At 43.8% G+C, this 21,565-nt stretch overlaps 1 protein-coding gene across 2 annotated transcripts in view; it reads right to left on the minus strand.

Annotated features, from left to right (window-relative positions):
- Positions 1–17,582: 17,582 nt before the first annotated feature.
- LOC121877974 (ADAMTS-like protein 4) overlaps positions 17,583–21,565 on the minus strand; it is a 54,079-nt gene continuing 50,096 nt past the window's right edge. For both annotated transcript variants that reach the window (XM_042383944.1, XM_042383938.1), the window contains exons 5-11: positions 21,396–21,519; positions 20,772–20,985; positions 20,030–20,203; positions 19,516–19,683; positions 18,974–19,153; positions 18,123–18,267; positions 17,583–17,990 (exon numbers count right to left, since the gene is read on the minus strand). In XM_042383944.1, the coding sequence (XP_042239878.1) occupies positions 17,878–17,990; positions 18,123–18,267; positions 18,974–19,153; positions 19,516–19,683; positions 20,030–20,203; positions 20,772–20,985; positions 21,396–21,519 (1,118 nt within the window). In that variant the 3' untranslated portion in view covers positions 17,583–17,877. The remainder of the gene's footprint in view (positions 17,991–18,122; positions 18,268–18,973; positions 19,154–19,515; positions 19,684–20,029; positions 20,204–20,771; positions 20,986–21,395; positions 21,520–21,565) is intronic.

The following is a 21,565-nucleotide window of genomic DNA, read 5'->3' on the forward strand; positions in this document are numbered from 1 at the left end:
TACATATTGATGTTTATTTAATGTGTCGTACGGAGAGAGAGAGAGAGTGTGTGTGTGTGTGTGTTTCATTATTTTGACCACACACACACATCAGCTTATGACCAATTATATTATCGCCCACTTGATATCTTCTCTCAACCTAACCTAACCTAACCTAACCTAACCTAACATTAGCAGATCCACTCACACCTAACCTAACCTAACCTAACCTAACCTAACCTAACCTAACCTTAACCTAACCTTAACCTAACCTAACCTAACAGAATCTTAAAGTTTTTCAGTAAGTAGGGAGGAAGAATAGGAGGAGGAGGAGGAGGAGGAGGAGGAGGAGAACACAAAGACGCAGCGTGAGGTAACTAATTAATCATGAAGGCTGGCATGTGCTCAACCCTGGCAGGCGACAGGTGTAGGTGGGAGGGGAGGAGGGAGGTGGGGGTGGGGGGTAAGGAGGGGAGGTGGGAGGGGTAAGGAGGAGGAAAAGGGGAGGTGAAGGGGTAGGGGAGGAAAGGGGTGAGGTGAAAGGGGTAAGGGAAAGGGGGGAACGGGGTATGTGAGGGGAGGTAAAAGGAAGGTAAGGGAGGGGAGGAAATGAGAGGTGGGATGGGAGAGACGGAGGTAGGGGAAAGGAAAGAATGGGAGAGAGTAGGGTGAGGTTAGGTGAGGGGGGAGGAAGAGAGAGAGAGAGAGGAAAGGGAGAGGAGAGGAGAGGTAGAGACAGGTGAGGGACACGGGAGAGGGTTAAGGCAAGAGAGAGAGAGAGAGAGAGAGAGAGAGAGAGAGAGAGAGAGATTGTGCCCTAGCCAAGCCTGTTTTTGGGGGGTCATATGACTCTAGAAATCTCTCTCTCTCTCTCTCTCTCTCTCTCTCTCTCTCTCTCCCGTTAGGTGAGAGGTCTTGACAGGTCGGTGGCGTTATTTATGTCATTGTTGGTCTAAACTCTCATTATCTTCACCTTCTGCCAACACTCACCTGAGATATCTGGTGAGGGGGGTGGGGGGAGTGGAGAGGAGTGGAGAGGGGTGAGGAGGGGGAGAAGAAGGAGGAGGAGGGAGGAGGGTGAGGAGAGATGGGAATAGAGATGGGGGGGGAAGGGAAGAGGAGGAGGGGAGGTGATGGGAATAGAGGGTGAGGGGGAGGGGTGAGGGGAGATGGGAATCGAGAAGGGGAAGGGTAAAAGTAAGGTGAGGACAAGGGGAACAGGGTTAGGTTAGGTTAGGTTATGACAAAACCCCACAAGAAAAAACATACTCTGGACAAAATCACACCAGACTATTCCCCACTGGACATATCCATGCGGTCTAAATAACAAAAATGGACAAATCCCACTATTTCAAGGCTCTTTTAAATCTCCCAATACAGCTTTAAGTCTGACTGCTGTGTTGTACCGAATGAAAAGTCTTATTCACCTCCACCCCCCGACAAACACCCACACTACAACACTGATCCTAAGATGAACCAAAGAGAGTTTCTATAATAATACAAATATAATCTTTCTATACAACCCAACTGGTAAGAGTACTAGGCTATAAAACACCTACCTGGTATTTTCTCACGTAAAAAATATGTACATCACAGAAAACGCCAAGTCTTCAAGATTCGCAGGGATGACTGTCATATTTAAGAGAAGCTCATTTGATCTACTTGAATAAGATGACTTAATTCGTCGTACTTAAAAGGAATTTATCAGCGTACTCAAGGGGATTAAGTTAACGTACTCTGGTGGATAATTCGTCATACTCAAGAAGTTGTGTCACTGTATTAAAAAGGGGTTAAGCCTTGAGGGATCATTGTAAAATGTATTAAAAGCCTATGTCCAATGTCCTAACCCCGAGCCTGCCATTAACGGACGGTAAACACACTAGCTTAGAGATGAAGTGTAGGTGAGACAGGTGGGTGTTGAACTATGTACCTGTGGAGGAGGTCGTGACTGTGTACGTGTGGTGGGGAGCGTTGTTTAGGGCGTCCACCTAAAGATTCACTCCCCTTCAGTTTATTTCACCTACAGATTAAACATCCTTACACTACCTGGGTGGGGGTTAAGTTAAGTTAGCGTTAGGGTGGTTAATCTTAACGTGATATAAGCTCAGGGTTGGGTGTAATGATTGTCTACAACAAAAATATCCCAACATGAGAAAGGCGGCGCATTTTTTGTGTATAATGAAATATTTCATTCTGTGACATCTGATAACCTTTACCACAGAGAATGTTTGTTTTATTATTTAATACAGATTAGTCACTTTTTCTATGAGTCCATTTGATCAATGTTTTGTACTACCTACTGCAATGTTGCAGCCATACTGCTGATTGAGCTAATCATTATTTTGACACTGGCAGGCAAGGCCATGTGACACCTGTAATAAGTTTGTGAAATATGAAATTGCATTTTTTCTCAGATGCTACTATAGATGTGTAGGATTAGTTTGTGAGGCGGATCTTTGCCTCAGTACTATTCTAGTCGAGCACAGACAATGGTCACTCACGGTGTATGTGTATTTTCTCCTGGCATGGCAGCTTTGATCTTGGCGAGAGGTATAGTGAGTTCTGACAGACCAAACCAAGTCAGTAGAAAAACATACATATCAGTAACTAGGAGGGAAGTGCCACCGATAGGTAGCGGTTATTGTTTGTAAAATGTGAGGATACATTTTCGCCTCAGGGGCAATTCTAGATACTGCACACGATATTACCTTGTTCACTGTCTAAATGTGTCATCAGTTCTCAGGTATGGAAGCTTTGGTCTTGGTGGGAAGTGTGATGACTGTCCAATAGACAAAGCTTACAGCCCAGAGAACAACACCTATAACAGGAACTGGATGAGCAGTTGTACACCCACTTAAGTCGGCCGACCATACAGTAATTAAATGGGATAAGGTCACGATCACGAAGGGAAAAGGAGTTCTCGCCACCATGTGATGGGAGACCAGGCGACATGATCTTGTTAATTCAAGAAACTGTCTTCTAACCAGTACACCGACACCTGACCAAACACACCTGGCCAGACACACCCAGGGTGGTAATAATTAGGAAGCATTACCGACCGGTGTACCACAATAAGCGACCTCGCCCGGTGACCCACCAAGCACCTCGCACCTGTCTAGGCACTCGAAGATTAGTGATAATTAGGAGACGACAACTGCCGGCTGGAGACCTCCAATATAAGGGGCCTACAGTTCCTTCCAGGAGTCAGACAGGGAGAGAGAACCCAGAGCCAGACAGGGAGAGAGAGAACCCAGAGCCAGACAGGGAGAGAGAGAACCCAGAGCCAGACAGGGAGAGAGAGAACCCAGAGCCAGACAGGGAGAGAGAGAACCCAGAGCCAGACAGGGAGAGAGAGAACCCAGAGCCAGACAGGGAGAGAGAGAACCCAGAGCCAGACAGGGAGAGAGAGACCAGAGCCAGACAGGGAGAGAGAGAACCCAGAACCAGACAGGGAGAGAGAGAACCCAGAGCCAGACAGTCACACTCGTCACAAGTAGGTCGGGAGGGGGACTTCCCTTCCCAGCACCGAGTCCCCAGCTGTCAGAATCTCCCACAGGTGACAGGGTCCAGCGCCCGCCGGGACCACTCTCCCCAGTAGTACTAGGCCCTGCAGTCAGAGTCCGCAGCTGCTGGACCTCCCTCAGGTCACACGTGAGTCATTGTCAGAGCGATTCATAGGGTGAGTTACTTACGGTGGGAAGTGTATCCATTTAATGTTTGTATCCGGGAGTTATTGTAGTAACGTAAATATATTGATCAATTAATGTGTCCATGCCATTCAGTTAACTAATAAATAGCGATACTTAGAATTGTTATTAAGCAGGTTCCCTAACAACATATCAACGGTTTAACTACAGTATTCGGTCATGTTACCAACTTTCCTCTCTTTACAATCCTATTACTATAAATTCTTCCTGTACCTTCTACCCGAGTTTACCCTCATTATATAAGTTTAGGTTAGGTTAGGGTTGTTTAATCTTAACGTGATACTAACTGGGGGGTTAATCTTCAGGTAATCCGCATAAAACACCTGTTATTAATAATTATCTTTATCCATGGGACAGTGATGTAGGACACAGCTATAGGTAACAGTAATCATTAGTGACAACCTTGGTGATCATCTTGTCAGGTAAACTGTCAATAAAAACGATTTTCCTTGACTTAATTAGTTTTCTCAACAGGTGTGGGAGGAGGGGAGGCAAGATGTGTGTGTGTGTGTGTGTGTGTGTGTGTGTGTGTGTGTGTGTGTGTAAGGTACAGACACTGAGGGAAGGGAGGAGATGGAGGGAGAGAAGGTGTGGTAGGAGACAAGAAAGAAGGGAAGGGAAGGAGTAGAAGAGGAAGATGGGAGAAGGACAGGAGACAAGAAGGAAGGAAGGGAAGAAGGAAGGAAGGAAGGGAAGAAGGTAGGAAGGAAGGTAGGGAGAAGGTAGGGAAGGGTGGGTGTAGAAGAAGATGGGAGGGAAGAAAGGAGACAAGAATGAAGCAAGAGAAAGGGGTAGATGAAGGGAGGGAAGGGTGGGTGTAAGAGGAAGATGGAAGGGAAGAAGGAAGGAAGGAAGGAAGGAAGGAAGGATGTAGGTTGGTCGGTGTCAGTAAAGAGTGAGGTAGTGAACGAAAGCCACCCTCCCCCCCCTCCACCACCATTAAAGAGAGGCAGGAGGTGGTGGGTCGTAGCATCACACATGTTTACCATCAAGCTAACACACGGGGGCGTCGAGCCAGGGCGGGGCGGTGGGCAGACGACCGGTGGTTGTACTACTTTCCCCCACCCCTGAATTTACGAGGTTGAACTAGATACTCTCACTTAGGCTTTATCGTTAATCTTATGTTAGTTTGACTTATCCATTATTAAAGTTGAGCTTAATAATAAAACTATGTTATCATTCTCTTTGACTTTAACCGTTTTTTTTAATATAATTCCCTTTTTTTTAATATATCCTCCGTTTTCATTGTTTTTATCGTGCCGTTTGAACCGTTTCCCATCTTTCTTTATTCAATTCCTACTGTTAATGTAGCCCTGATTCTACTCCACGTCATAACAGTATCCTCAAATATACCACCAGGACGTTAGAGAATGACTTACCTGAGCCATCCATCTATCCACCATCCGTCGTCCTCACCATCCTCCTTACCTGCCAGTGAGAGGAAAACGTCATCAGTTTGCAAGCGGATACAGATTATTCAGGGTACACTGGCTCAAACTATGTGTAAACAATCGATACGAACATTATGAAGAGCACAATATAAATGACGCGCCACGTAAACAAAACAAGACCAGGAAGCGATAAGTGAGAATAAATATCATCTAATAGCGACGAGAAGAACAAATCCATCACTAACAGGAGAATATTTGGGAGATAATTCAAGCGGATAAAACACATTGAGACGCAGCAAACGTGTGACTCCCACGACCATAGCTCCATCACACACACACATCAACTCGGCAGTTAGAGCGTCGGTCCTCCAAGTTTTGGGGCATAACACGCACAGTTAAACGTAATTATATAACCCATCAAACTACAGATGCCTACCATAGGGGATTCCTTTCTGTCACAGGATGCTGGAATGACATCTTCAATATGACCCATCTTAATGAACGTTTCTAGAATGTTTTGTTTTGATTCCACGAGTAGATTTGTAAACAGATGGCAAAGAATTTTCCTTCACCTCCCTCAGCAACTAACATAACACGTAGAGATGGCTTTCTGTCACTGTTCACCGACGATACGTAAAACTACTTCAAAATAAACCAATCAAGAGCAGACTCGTCTTTACTAACTTGACACACGATGGCGGTGACCAACGAAAACTCCTCCCTGTGATCTGTCTTGGTTTACAGTATAAAAAGACACAGTCACTCTCCCTGTCTATCTCTCTCACTGTCTCAAACTGTCTCGTGCTCTTCCTGGCTCTCACACAGTCTCTCTTTACACAGCACCGACGCCCCGCCCTTTGCTTTTTCCTTACAGGTTGACTCTCTCTTCAATGCTTGTTTGTTCGGGATTGACTCCTGGGTGACTCTCCCTCTCTCACCACATCTTTGCTCTCCTCTTTCTTCTGAGGCCTTTCCTTCGTTTTTACTACACCTTTCTTTATTATTTTAGCTTTATCTTCATATTTTTCCTAATTTTTGGGGGGAGTCGTGTACCCTCCCATTCCCTCAATTCATTCCAATTTATTTTCCTACTTTATCTTAGTTTTCCTTTCTTAGCTTCACTTATTTTCTTGAAATTTTCCTCTCGCTTTTTCGGCATTTTTCCTTCACATTTTCCGTTTCTCCCAGCATCTCCCACTAGGCTTCACTTCCTCGTGGCGCCTTTCCTTTAGTTAAGATTATATACTTAACTCAATCACACTTCTCCTATTTGCTGTTTTAATTCATGCAACTGTTTAAGTTCGCTGAGAGTAAGACTATTTTTGTCCAGACAGACTAACAAATGTGATCACCCTGGCAACTGCTCAACTCGTAGCTCAGTGGGGTACGCGACGAAGTGACAACAATAATACCCTGTACTTGATAATAGCACAACCACTTTAGATACAATGTGATAAATGCGTCTAAAAATCATCTTTAAATACTAAGAAGAGGTAGACATTTAGAGTCAAAGTATCCATGGTGATGAAAAGCTCCACGTCTAGAAACTTACCTCGACATTAAAATAAAGGGAGCGTCGTGTAAATGATTAAATGTTGTTGGGAGACTGGAGATGGCAGTGCGTGGGGCCCCAGAATATGCCAGGCTGTACAGAATACATGCTTACATTTCCCAGTTGTTGTTCAGGTGGCTAGGATTATAATTGTAACAATTATTCTGGACTGGGATACTCTTGTAATTCGCTACTGTCAACACCATTTTACGTGTCTCCATAATTATGTTGAATGGAAGATAGCGTAGGGGAGATTATACCTGGGAGAGTTTTGCCAGACTGATAAAGCGCGAAAATTTCATTAGACTACAAGCATATTGTATAATACAGTATGTCCACATATTGGAATTGAGAAAATACGAGAAAATAAGCAATTAAATTGTTTTTAAATCTTAGAGGATGATTCAAAATCATTGCAATATATATATATATATATATATATATATATATATATATATATATATATATATATATATATATATATATATATATATATATATATATATATATATATATATATATATATATATATATATATATATATATATATATATATATATATATATATTCCGTGTTCGAGTCTGATGTTTTGGGGATTGGGATTTAAATAACTCGCCACAAACACATATATCGTTTCTCACTATTTGTTTTTTTTTGTGGTCCTTTATTATTATTATTATTATTATTATTATTATTATTATTATTATTATTATTATTATTATTATTATTATTATTATTATTATTATTATATATTCGTCCCCAGGCCCTGATGTGGATCATTGACCTGTGCCCGGGTTGGTTAATCCCTGTAAAAAAAAAATAATAATAATACTGTACTGTACGTTACATGAGAATCTTACACGAGTCACATCATTCATACAACACACATTGATGATATTCACAAATAAATGTACACAAAGAAAGTAAACTTCCACAACACAATTCAAGACAAATATTCTTAAGTCAATGTACTTCAACCGATCACCAAAGTAAAAACTTACCGATCTAGTTCCGTCGTCTGTAACATGTGGAAATGAAACGTCGTTTCCCTCGACACACAAGAATGAAAAAAAGCCTTCCGCCTTCATCACTTTTCAGTGAACAGTTAAAAAGTACCAGAAAATTTTACACAGTGTGTTTATGATATACACTGGTGATCATATCAACAACCTGAGATCGGGGACACAAGACAAAATTTTCCTAATACTATTCGTCAGCGTCCCATTCACACCAAAGTCCAGGAGGACACTGCGTCTGCGCCTGCGCGCAGCGCCATTCGTTCAGTGTCACTCCCTCTGATCCTTCATGACTACCGTCGCTATTGTATTGGTAAATACAATTGACAACTGATCAGAACCACGAGTGACACAGTTGTTATAACTATTTGTAAAATATCAACTTCATGAACTTTCGCTGTGAATCAATAATACAGAAATGTTTATGAACTTTCAAACTGCCCAACTTGGAACAAGCAAACATGTTTATTTACGTCAGTTGACATTCTTTTCCGTGCTGCATTATAAAAAATTCACTTGATTTATTTGTTAAATTTTAAACTTTTATGCGTATGCATGTTACTGTGACTGACAAAATCGCTTTCAAGATTTTCTTCTGGATAAGCGGGCCTTTGATCTTTTTAATCATCTTGCATGTGGTATTTTGATATGTTATTGAAGGCCCAACAAGGAACAAAGTTCGTCAAAACTGTTGACGCCCATTCTATAGTAATTACAAAATTTATTTGGGTAGGCCCGTAAATCTTCATACAATTTGTATATTTTCCTTTACTCAGCCGTTGGCTTGTAATTGGATGAACCCAGTACTGTTTTTATGTGCCTTTTTCCTTTGACGAATTACCAGCGCACAACACAAGCTGTTTCGACGAAGTCCATAATACAACTGAAATAAATTGACCAACTGTGAATTGCAAGTGTGCGGGAATTCAAGTCGGCTGGTGAGTGCGAAAAACCGAATTGGCCGATAAACAATTGACCAACTAAAATTTGCATGTGCGCGGGAAGAGTGACTCGCCCGTATTATTAAGCAGGTCGTCGTGTTTCAACCCGAGTTTTAAACTAAATGAGTCCTGAGGGACATCGCAGTACTGTGCTTAAACGGGGTGGTGTGGCGGTAAAATTAACGAATTCCAATAATATGAATTTATAATATTGGAATTAGTTAATTTTACCGCCACACCACCACGTTAAGTATAGTACTGCGGTGTCCCTCAGGACTCATTTAGTTTAAAACTCGGGTTGAAACACGACGACCCTCTTCAAAGGGAAGATGTTGTTTAATAATACGGGCGAGTCTGACCGCATGGTCCTGTGACTAGGCTTGTCGCTCCTTGGGGTATAATAAATGAATTAAATAATAACAATGGAGGTGAATCAACAGATTATGAAGTCTCAGTTTTAAATGTTTTAGTGTCTCAAACAATTTAAGAGGACAAAAACGCAAGGTTCTGCATGGACAGTGTACGTATTCAATGGAAGAGTAAAAATTTATCGAAGTACAGTATGTCAAAGAGCGTTACAGACGGCTCATAGTTACACCCTAATAACTACTGTGGACAAGACTGCACAAGATACTGTTGTACAGCTGTAGATGGCGTAAGAGACTTTCTTCTTCGTGCTACACATCGTCATGAATTCCTGGTGCTGGGTGGTTCTCTGTTTTGATGTTTGTGGTTACGTTTTATTCTTGAAGCAAAACGAAACAGCAAACATGTGACGAGCACGATCCTACTACGTTACTGACACCAACATAACAGGATAAATTCATTCTGCAGACAGGTGGTAAAAAACCAGACCTTGCACGCTCCCCACCGTGACTTACCTGTAGCCAGAGTTTGCGTGGCACGTCAGCAATTTTATGATGACGGCGGCAATGAAAAAATATTACTGGTTTCTCTACGCAAGACCTAGTGGGTTGAGTGTTACCAGTTACTATGACACTGTTAGACTCAATACACTATAACTCAGTAAAACTTTGAGTGAAATTACGTGTACAGTATTAGTTATATAAAAATTACTTGTAAAAATAATACGAGGCTAACACCGCTACCCTTCACATGTTTCCTAGTGTTATATAGTTATCATTGTTGACCTGCAATATTTACACTCTTTAGGGATTTTATTTTACGTCTTCCATTATTTTTTGCCTTTATCGAAACAGGAAAATTTTTAGGCTGTGTTTGCTGACGTGGGTCCGGCTCTATTTTTGCCAGAGAACTAAATATGCAAACGCTGTATACATAATAGTTACTTCAGATAGTAAACACGAACCAAACATAAGCAACGAAATTTAAAAGAAATCGAATGTTTGCTTTGTGTTCTATACAGCTCACCTTCCATGCATACACGGCCACATTGGCTACAGGAGTGAGATCGTTTTGTATTATATCCTATTCTGTCGGGATCATCCTGGTTACATAGTCTATTACAAGTGATCTGGGGCACCATCGTGCCCAGTGAAAGTTTGAACGCTCGTGCTTGGCTAGCGTACAGCGAATGAGGGTGCGCCAAGTCCGTAGACTTTCGTGGTTAATTAGGGTGCGCCAAATCCGTAGACCTGTATCGTTTTCCATCGTAAATAAAATGGTTAATTAATGCCTTCCTAAAGAAACCATAAACATGGGACCAGGTTTGTTCCACTCTACGAATTTTTTGCGATTTTTCCAGAAAAACAATTGTGCCGTTTCGGCTGCCCAGAACAGACAGACACGCAGCTAGTCCTATTGTATATTAGATTCTATTTAGCTGCGATACCCTATTTCTTTTCTAAAGCCAACAGTCAATTTTTCTTAGTAGCCGAGTAATTATAAGTTTATAAGGTTCAGTTGGGTAACACTGTACCACGGTTAAATAGGAATCCTGTATTAGGATTTTGTTACCACGATATATATTTTTGGTAATACTCGACGAGAGTGATCAGGACTTGAAGTAATGGTAATACTGAAGGTAAAACGTTTTACCTCGAGAAAATGACGAAGAATGTTTTTTTGCGTAATATCTGTTTTATGTCGTAGTTTTATGGGCCGGTGTACAACAGTTAAGGAATTGTTTATAGGCACAATGTTAGTGATGGTATACAGCTCGGTTACTGAACATTACGTGTGAAGGGGGTGCTGGTGGTAGAGTGGTACCGCTCTTGCCTTTGCAAGCGAGATGTCAAGGGTTCGATTCCCGGGCCGGTGGAAGTTGTTTGGACACACTTCCTAGCCCCCATTAGTCCCTGTTCACCTAGCAAAAAAGTAGGTACCTGTTGTAAGTCGAAAGTTGCGAATTCGTATTCAGGGACAAGTTGTTGGAGCTTCCAATAACTTGATGACACAAACCATTGACTCTTCAGGCTTCTACGCCCTCGACTCTTCAGACTTCTACGCCCTTGACTCTTCAGGCTTCTACGCCCTCGACTCTTCAGGCTTCTACGCCCTTAACTCATGAGACATAAAGGCAAGCATGAACTTAGCATGCTTCCCTGTTGGGCGTTGTAAACGCTTCTGTGCTTCACCTTACACAAGGATGTATGGGAGTGCCCAATAAATAAATAAATAAAAAAAAAAAAAAATTACGTGTGAAATAATTAATATGTACAGCACTTGTTCACTACTGATTTTGTTCAAAATCATGTACGTAATGACCATTTTTTTAAGAATATTCAAGAAGCCCGAGTTGCGGCGACCTCTTTCTCAGTGAATGGGTGAACATTATCTTCCGTACGGTTTGTTGTGATTGGTTAAAAATTGCCTATTTTTAATCAAAATACTATGATTATTTTATCGTATTCATTAATTTACCGTTGTAATTCATAAATATACAATGAGCTCGCCATTGTGGTTGTAAATATCTTATGTATTATTTGACCCTAATCCATTTTTGCTGCAAATCTGTTAAGACGGGCAGGAATAGAACAAACTAATAAATGCCTTAGAATGACTAAGTATCCTATTCAAACTTAATGGTCGGAATCAATCGAAACTACACACACACACACACACACACACACACACACACACACACATACACACACACACGCGCGCGCGCGCACATACACATTCTCATTTATTTCTGTCATTGGTTCACTTTTATTGGTGTAACAGATGCGTCCTACTAATGTGTTCTCTTACAACAAGGCACCAGATTTACATAAACAAACTGAACCTCTCACATAACAATGTTTTGAGCTCCCGTCGAGGAACATATCGACATTGAAGACGAAAAATGAGGGTTGATTGTCCATCTCGCTTTAGATAATTAACACATACAAGGACCAGTATTGTGTCTGAGAGCAAACAAAAGATTGCCAGTGAATTTATTTACGCTGTGCGAGTATTTCTGGTTATCAGAGGTGTCAACATGAGGAAGCGTAGTAGTGTCGTCAACCTCGTCAGGGAAATATTTCTAACTAGTGAGTTGCCAGCAGCCAACGTTGATCATACAGTTCAATATTTTCCAGAGTTGTGCAAAATAAGTCACAAATAACATTTTGCACCAGTTTCTATGTAAAATAAGTCACACCACAAAACATCTACACAGGTGTTGTTTCAGTTATGGTTTCAATAAATCTATTGTTCTTTAATATCTTGACCTGAGCATATCCTGTGAGTTGCTCACGGGAGTACTGATCTATCAGTATTGGGATAATATGCCGCTATGTGTGGTTTCTACGTAGGTATAGTGCGAGGGGGGGTGGGGTGGGCGAAGTAGTCCTTTGGCCAACGTCCAGGGTGGTTTCTACTAATTAGCTAGCTTAACTAAAATCACCTACTACCACTTGTAATCCGATATTTTGAGCAAAGAATGGAGGACCTTCTACAATCTGGGCAGTTATTTCGCAGGCCTACAGCGGGTTTGTTTACAAGCGCAGAACGGATGTTTTTTTGTTCCGCACTCGCGATATATTTTGTACAACACCGGGCGAATATATAGTGTAAAATATATACAACAAAACGGATGAATTTTATCTGCCATGTTAAAAAAATAAAAAATATCGCAAGATGGAACCCGAGGAACGATTTCACATTAATAGTAAATTAAGCACAGAGAATAAGTTCATTCTTTACTTATTACTGTTACAATAACGATACAGTTTTTATTCGTGACCAGGTGAGTGTACAGTATACAGGAGATACCTCCGGCCAGTATCACAGCAGATAATCTATCACAACCGAAACAGAATCGTGGACAAAACTTCAGCAGTTCAAGGAGGAAAGAGAATAATTAAGATTGAAGACAAGGGGAAGAAGACAGTGGGTTAGGTTAGGTGAGATGGATGGATAACAAGAAAGGGGTAAAGATAAAATAAAGAAGAAGGGAGAGAATTGATGAAGTGGTTCTAGGCAGAAAACGGATGAGCTGTAAAGGAAGAAGGCGGTATGAAGGGAGAAGGAACGAATGGATATAAGGAGAGAGAGAGAAGGAATTAATGTATGGGAAGGAAGAGAACAGCAGTGTGGGGAAAAAGATGGACTAACACAGATAGTAATAATATATTAAGGCAAAGCGACATATATCCTGAAGCACTTATGATATAGTTTAACGATAATCATTATGTTACGGTGGTGAAGCACAGATATAAATTAATTGACAGAAGTGCGAAGCTTTGTATCAGAAAATAGGAGAGGAAAGGGGGGAGGAGGGGATAGAAGAAGGGAAAAGGGAAGGGATTAAAGATACAGGGAGAAGGAAGAGGAAGAGACTTTCTCCATCATGAAAGAATACGAAGAAAACGAGGGAGAGTGAGAAGGAGGGAGACAACATCACAAGCAGTTAAAAATGTTCATTTTCGTCTCCAGCGAGAGATGCGAGGCTTAGGACTCAGATATTTGTACATAATTATTCATTCCTTTCATTATAACTTCCAGGCTGAAAAGCTCCCCGTGGAGGGTTCCCCACTCCCCCCACCCGCTTGGGGAGTTGGCGGAAAAAGTTGGGAGAGAAAAGGGAGGGAGGGAGGAAGGGACTTTGTGAATGTTCGTCTCTTTAGAAACTCGTTCCTTTGCTTTCATTATCATTAAGGGAAGGTTTAGAGTCTCGGGTGGTCTTTGACGCTGGTGTTTGTGATGTGTTGACACCTGGACACCCAACACACACAATAAACATTTATGATCTTCTAATAATAATACTCAGGTGTCCATACCTTGCTAATGAAGATAATATATAATATAGGATTAAACTCTCAGTTACGATGCACACTAAGGCAAATATGATAATAGGGATCACCTTAAGATTAGACACCCCAGCTTATTTTACATGAAGATTACCCACCCGAACATTAACCTGACCCAACCTACCCTAACGATAACACAACCCTCTCAGGCAGTGCTAGAGTGGATAAACTTAAGAGTAACCCGATCGTGGTAACAAGTGCAAATCTCGGCTAACATCAACTGCAGCGTCAGAGAGTGGGAGCATTGACTCGCCCCTCGCGTCGGCAGCGGCCCCCACTTGACTCATTATCTAAATATAAGAAAAGCTTACTAAGATGTGTATGTGTGAGGGAGGGAGTAACTTGACGGGGGGATGAAGGTGAACATCTTTCATATCCTCCCGTGGGGATTAAGCTCTCTTCTAACTCACCCTCACTATTTAAACACGTGTTAGGTCCCTCCCTCACCTTACAAACACGCGTTAGGTCCCTCCCTCACCCTACAAACACGTGGTAAGTCCCTCCCTCACCATACAAACACGTGGTAAGCCCCTTCCTCACCCTACAAACACGTGTTAAGTCCCTCCCTCACCCTACAAACACGTGTTAAGTCCCCCCTCACCCTACAAACACGTGGTAAGTCTCCCCCTCATCCTATATACACGTGGTAAGTCCCTCCCTCACCCTACAAGCACGTGTTAGGTCCCTCCCTCACCCTACAAACACGTGTTAGGTCCCTCCCTCACCCTACAAACACGTGTTAGGTCCCTCCACAAACACGTGTTAGGTCCTCCGTCACTACAAACACGTGTTAGGTCCTTCCCTCACCCTACAAACACGTGTTAGGTCCCTCCCCTCACCCTACAAAACACGTGTTAGGTCCCTCCTCTCACTACAAACACGTGTTAGGTCCCTCCGTCACCCTACAAACACGTGTTAGGTCCTTCCCTCACCCTACAAACACGTGTTAAGTCCCTCCCTCACTACAAACACTTGTTAGGTCACTCCCTCACCGTACAAACATGTGTTAAGTCCCTCCCTCACCATACAAACACGTGGTAAGCCCCTTCCTCACCCTACAAACACGTGTTAAGTCCCTCCCTCACCCTACAAACACGTGTTAAGTCCCTCCCTCAACCTACAAATAAGTTTTAGGTCCCTCCCCCACCTTACAAACACGTGTTAGGTCCCTCCCTCACTACACACTCGGGTTAGATCCCTCCCTCACCCTACAAACACGTGTTAGGTCCCTCCCTCACTACATACTCGGGTTAGATCTCTCCCTCACCCCATTAACAGGTGTTGGGGCTCCTCTCACCCCACCCATGACTAATGACAAGGACAGGTGTTCAGCTTATCTGTCGGCTTTTAATTCACACTTTCTAGCAGCTGCAATATTAGAGTAGTCAGGTGGACAGTAGACTGTGGCAAGTGTGTGTGTGGTTGTGGTAGAGGTGTGTGGTGGTGGTAGTGTATGTGATGGTAGCGGTGTGTGGTTGTGTTAAAGGTGTGTAGTGGTAGTGTGTGGTGGTGGCGGTGGTTGCGGTGTGTGGTTGTAGTGGGGCGTATGGTGTATGGTGGTGGCGGCGGCGTGTGGTGGTGGTGATGTGTGGTGGTGGTGGTGGTGGATGTATGTGGTGGTGGTGGTATGTGTGTGGTGGTGGAGGTATGCGGTTGCGGTGGTGGCGTGTGGTGGTCGCGTGTGGCGGTGGACGTATGTGGATGTGGTGGGGGTGTGTGGTGGTGGTATGTGGTGTGGTGGGGTGTGGTGTGGTGGGTGTGTGTGATGGTGTGTGTGGTAGTGGTGGTGGTGGTGTTGTGGTGGTGTGTGTGACGTAAGTGTTTGGTGGTGGTGTGTGGTGGTGGTGTGTGGTGGTGGTGTGTGGTGGGGTGTGTGTGTGGTGTGTGGGGTGTGTGTGGTGGTGGGGGTGTGTGGTGGTGGTGGTGTGGTGGTGGTGGTGTGTGGTGGTGGTGTGTGACGTAAGTGTTTGGTGTGTGGTGGTGGTGTGTGGTGGTGGTAGTGGTGGGGGTGTGTGGTGGTGTGTGGTGGTGGGGGTGTGTGTGGTGGGGGTGTGTGTCTAGTCATGGGTAGTACAGTAGAGGTGTTACGTGTTGTGGACGATGACTGCGTAACGTTGAAAAGTCCAGCTGTATCTTTCCTCATCTACGTCCTGAAGTGTGGCAGACATGAGAACACAAAAAGCTTCACCTACTGACCGTAGTTTTGTTTCCCTCGCCAGGGTGAGCAACACGTGAGTCAAATTTACAACGCGGAATGCGTGGGGCGGTCATTGCAACTCTGGCTCTCAGTCAAACTCGTCGGGAATTTGCATGCAGCCGGTGGTCGTTGGATACACATACGAACGATCCAACTAGCGTGTATAGGGGGCGTGGGGAGGGGGACTGTGGTTGATGGATTGGGGCACAAGCCAGGGCCAGGTGCGGGAGATGGGACGCGTTGCCAGCTGGCCGAGGTAAACAGAGCGACGCGGTGGCCACGAGACTATCCGCAGCACGAGGTCACCTCCGAGTGGGTCAGGGCGGGGGCACGAGGGGCACTCACCTGGGTAACGAGAGGCAGTAATGTCTTCTCTATTGAGCGGGTCTTGACTTGTGGATCCATATCGTTAGGTTCCCGCGACGGGCTTGCCATGTTGGCCACACACCCTAACCCGCGCCACTGAGGCCCCGTCCCCGCCCGTGCCCGTGCCAGCACCCACCCACCCACACGCACGCACGTACACACACCTACACGAGGTACACACGCTACGCGCACATGTTGGTGGGTGGTAGGTGGTGCACACTATTGACTAGTAGCTACCACACTCTACATCACACCACCACACGTCCTCAGTCACGACACGGGAACGCCCACGCCAGTTACACTCGTCCACTCACATGGTAACGTTGATGACGTACAGACGATAAAAGCCACGAGTGGATACATTTTAACATTGGTGTCGCCGAGTGTGGGGTGATTACATCAAGTGAGAATTACAACCAATGAAACTTTTCTGTGACGTCAAGAAAGTTGCCAAACACAGAAAGACCCGGTTGATGTGATGTAAAGAAACATTCACTGTAGTCTCAACGTTGTCACTGTAACCATGAAGTGAACTTAGTGATGTTATGCTGCTACGTTGGTACAGAGGCTACAGTGTTACTTTGGCTACATTTATACTTCAGTTATAGTGTTACCTTGGCTACATTTATACCTCAACTAGTGTTACCTTCATGGCTACAATGTTACCTCGACTATACTGCTACCTTGGCTACAGTGTTACTTTGGCTACATTTATACTTCGGCTACAGTGTTACATTGGCTACAGTGTTACCTTGGCTACAGTGTTACCTTGGCCACATTTATACCTTGGCTAGTATTACCTTGGCTACATTGTTACCTTGGCTACTTTTATACCTCGACTACAGTGTTACCTTGGCTACATTATTACATTGGCTACAGTGTTACCTTGGCTATAATGTTGTTGCTTCAGTACTGGACATATAATAAAGTAACAGAGACAGTAACAGGTACACTAACAGGTAATAAAGTAGCAGGTACACTAACAGGAACGGGTAACAATGTAACAGGAACAATAACAGGTAACAAATTACTATCTATGTACGTACATTGTTTGTATACCTGCACTGCCTGTGTATACGCGCTGATTCAGTATGAACTTGTATGACGAGTTTACTGAACATCTGGCTGGAGTGTAGAGGCCAGGGAGAGTATTACAGTACTGTTGTGAGGCTCGACCAGCCAGTGTCTTCACCGGTCCAGGGAGTGAAACAAAGTGATAGAGAATTTATTTTTTATACTAAATTGGTGTTAAAAATATTTAATTACAGTTAATGCATGAAGTACAACAAAGAACTGAGGAAGTACCAGAACATTTTAGCAATATAAAAAAAACAAATTCCTAGAAAGATCTTAAACAAAGAGGACAAAGATAAGTGTCGGATGAGAGAATGTTAAGACTTGACCACAAGATTTAAAATGTTTTTAAGTGATTAAAATGAGTCAAGAGGATATGGGATGCAAAAAGGAGTGTGTGTGGAGGAGCAACTGCTGAGGATGATATGCTGAAGCGTTTCAGTACTGCTGGAAGCAGGAGGCACAGCAGACCGTGCGGTAGTAGGAGTAGCGGCAGAGTCGGGCCTGCTGCACCAGCACACAGTTCTTGAAGCGATCTACACAATTCCTGTCTGAAACACATAGAACGTCTTATTGCATCGCTCATCAAACTCAGTAATATTTATATATTATTATTCTCTGTATAAAAGTGCCCATGTATGCATCGTGAAGGTCATCCCTGGAGGTGACCAGGGCGGTCTTACCACTGGGGGCGTTACAAGGTTGCTCTACACAGTTGCGGGTGGTGGGCGGTTTCTCAGCCAGGTTACAGCGGGTGGACGGCTGCTGATGGTGGTCGAGGCACTGGACAGATCGTGTGCGGCTCCCCCGACCACAAGTACGCGAACACTGTAATAGTAAACACTGTAATAGTCACCTGCATCTATGATAGAGTGATCAATATGAGTCTCCACGGGGAGGACATGACGGTGGGTGGTGGTAGTCGGTGAGTCAGACATGAGGAGTTAAACTTAAGATACAAAATAATAAAATTTATTTATTAATAAAGTATAACAGAACGACCTAATGGCAGCGAAACACGTATACAAATACTCGAGTCTACAAAGGATGAAATGAAGAAAAGTGGAATTTTTGAACAGTACATCAATCCTGTGGTGTTGGTGCTGGGCTGGAGGTACTGTGCGTCAGAGGTGAGGCTTTAGCATGTGACAATCACTTAACAGACGTCGAAAAGAAAAAGGTGATGGAGAATCTGTGTGTTCTTCTTCTGTAAGTGTGTAGACTTTACTGATATCTCTTGTTTCCTCTCAGAACCCCAGACCAGTTACTAAAGTGGGAAACAACACTAAGATAACAGGTAAGGGTTAAAAATGGCATGACACTGTTGTTGAAGCCTGTGTGTGTGTGTGTGTGTGTGTGTGTGTGTGTGTAGGGCTTGGGGTAACTAATCAAATAACAGTAGATTTACCTTTTTTATTTCCCTTGTTTTAGTTTCCCCCAAAAGAACAATATCGAAAACAAAATAAATATGTGGGGGTATCTCGTCTATTTATGAGGGCCATGTGTTCTCGTCTAGCAAGAGGCCAACACTCACCTGGGACCAGTCGGTGTAGTACCAGTGTGGAGGGCAGGGGTCAGGGTTGCAGGGCTGGGTGTTGTTAGGGCGGAGGTCAGCGTTACATTCTATGTCTAGCGTTGCTCTGAAGGTGCCGCGCAGGAACACCACACACACTACCTCTCTGCTGCTTGTGCCGTTACCACACTCCTCAGAACACTGCCACAACCCACAGTAAATATATTATTATTTGTGTTGAAATGTACACCCTGAGAGTTAGATGATAATCATAACTCAAAAAATAGCTTACAACTTGAAGATTTCCTGTTAAATTAAAGATTATCAATGAAATAATATGATCATCCCAGTAATAATCTTGTATTTTCATTAACTAGATGATGGAAATGTTAGAGATACAATGATTATCAACATGAAATAACCAAAAATTATTAAATGAGAATGAAAATTATCAATAAAGTATAAAATAAAAAATATATTAGGTGATAGAATAAACCACAAAGAGAAAGTTTCCCCAATGTGATAAAAATTAAAGTCACAAATAGCATGAAGGAGGGAGGTACCGGGGTCCAGGGGCCGGTGAACCAGGCGGCGGCACAGGCGTCAGCTCGAGGACACGGCCGAGTCTCTGGTGGTCGCTCTTGCTGGTCACATTCTCCCTCCACTGAGTTGATCCCTGGCGAGCACCACACCCGCCGCCTCTGTACCCCGCCCTCACACCCACCCACACACTGTAACACACGGTATATGTACGTTAGAACTGTGTGGAAGCAAACACTAGTAATATCATCCCATACACTATAACACACACACACACACACACACACACACACACACACACACACACACACACACACACAGGAGACTCTACAGTAATATCAGACGTCTCGTACCACTGAATATTCTCCACATCCTCCCGGGCATCACATCCCTAAACCTGAACCTAAACCTATTTCACATTGTTACATTTCAACACAAAATAATTAGTCTATCTCATCACTGGATCATTATTTTAAGTAATATAAGGAATTAATTATGTATTACAAAGTTAATACAGGTCTCAGTAAGCCTACACACCTCCTCTGACCAGTCAGTGTAGAACCAGGTGTGATGGGCGCAGGTGTGGGCGTGACACAGCTCCTGCTTGGGCGGCTTTTCCTGTACGTTACACTGGTCGTCAGACACACGGCGCCCCTCAGTCCGACAGGTGACCAGCCGGGTCTTCACTCCCGTGCCACACTCCACCGAGCACTGTATCACACCAAGTACATGTCAGGTTAGATAGATATATAGATATACAGTAAAGATGTCATACAAGTTTACAATTGTTCATCATGCATATAGACAATGCAGGTACACAGTTCAGCTGCCTTAAATTGAGACAAAAAATTGCTGTTCTCCATCCGGCTCTTACTCTATCCCAGCTCGAGACCCGCCAGGTATACAGTATGTGCACGATAGAACCGTCTATTACGAAACAAACACATGAACCAACCAAAAGTTCAAAACTAACTTAACACAACCTAACCTAATCCAATAATGTTAGGTTTGGTTTATATCTTGTGTCAGAGGTTGTGTCTCATTGAACATGTGTAACCTAACCAAGTGGGCCTCGTGCGAGTGACTGCCATATGTTTTGTTTATAGGTTATATATCTACCCAGAACCCAGCTCTCTTGCGGGAATAAACCGAAAGCAGTACCCAGAAATCCTTGACAATAGTTTGCGCTCAAACTCTGCTGACCATTACAGAAAACGATGAAACTACGAAACTGAACTAACATACAAGAGGGTAACTTAAGTATTCACTGTTAGCAGACCTGCGTCCAGGCGGTGACTTCCCATCGTGAACAAGGCGCCAGAGTACAGGGCTGTGTGAGGGGGACCATAGTGGATCTTGAGGGTGAGGGGCAGGTGGAGGGCGGAACAGCACGAACAAGAGTGGGCGTGACCTCCTGCACACACGCCCACGTCCTGGTCATGAGCCCGGTGCCGCAGGAGGCTGAACACTGCGACCACTCTCCCAGCTGCCACCTGACGGCCAAACCATATTAATTATAAAATAACACTAAGGTAGTCTGGAAGTCATCACTACCAATGGCTAGGTGGGAGCAAAGTTAACACAGGGTCGGAGAGACAAGGCCTTCATGACGAAACGTGAGGAAGAAAGTTGTCTCTCTGACCCTGTGTTTCCTTTTCTGCCACCTAACAGTTTGTCCAAATGAATCCTAGTTATGCTACCATTACACTATCATCACTACCATAAGTATAAACTGTACTACCATTATTCTATTTTAGGTAAGGCTAGGGGTAGGTTAAGTTAGGTTAGGTTAAGTACCCTTCTATAATGGGTTGTACTTACAAAGGCAGACACGAGCATGGGTTACAGTGCGCAGTAATTACAGGGGGGGACAGAGACGTGGATTAGAGTGGGCGGTACTTACGAGGGCGGACAGGGGCGTGGGTTACAGTGCACCGTCTGTGGGGGCGGCTTGGGCGCCTGGCACATCTCCTCCTGCATGATGGTGCCGCCCTGTCCCGTGCAGATGTACACCGTCTGTTGCTGTCCTGGGGGAGACGGAGGCGCGTGAGACAGTGATAGTGCGTGACAGTG

This window comes from Homarus americanus, unplaced genomic scaffold (genome assembly GCF_018991925.1).
Source record: "Homarus americanus isolate GMGI-L3 unplaced genomic scaffold, GMGI_Hamer_2.0 scaffold33468, whole genome shotgun sequence".
Taxonomy (NCBI): domain Eukaryota; kingdom Metazoa; phylum Arthropoda; class Malacostraca; order Decapoda; family Nephropidae; genus Homarus; species Homarus americanus.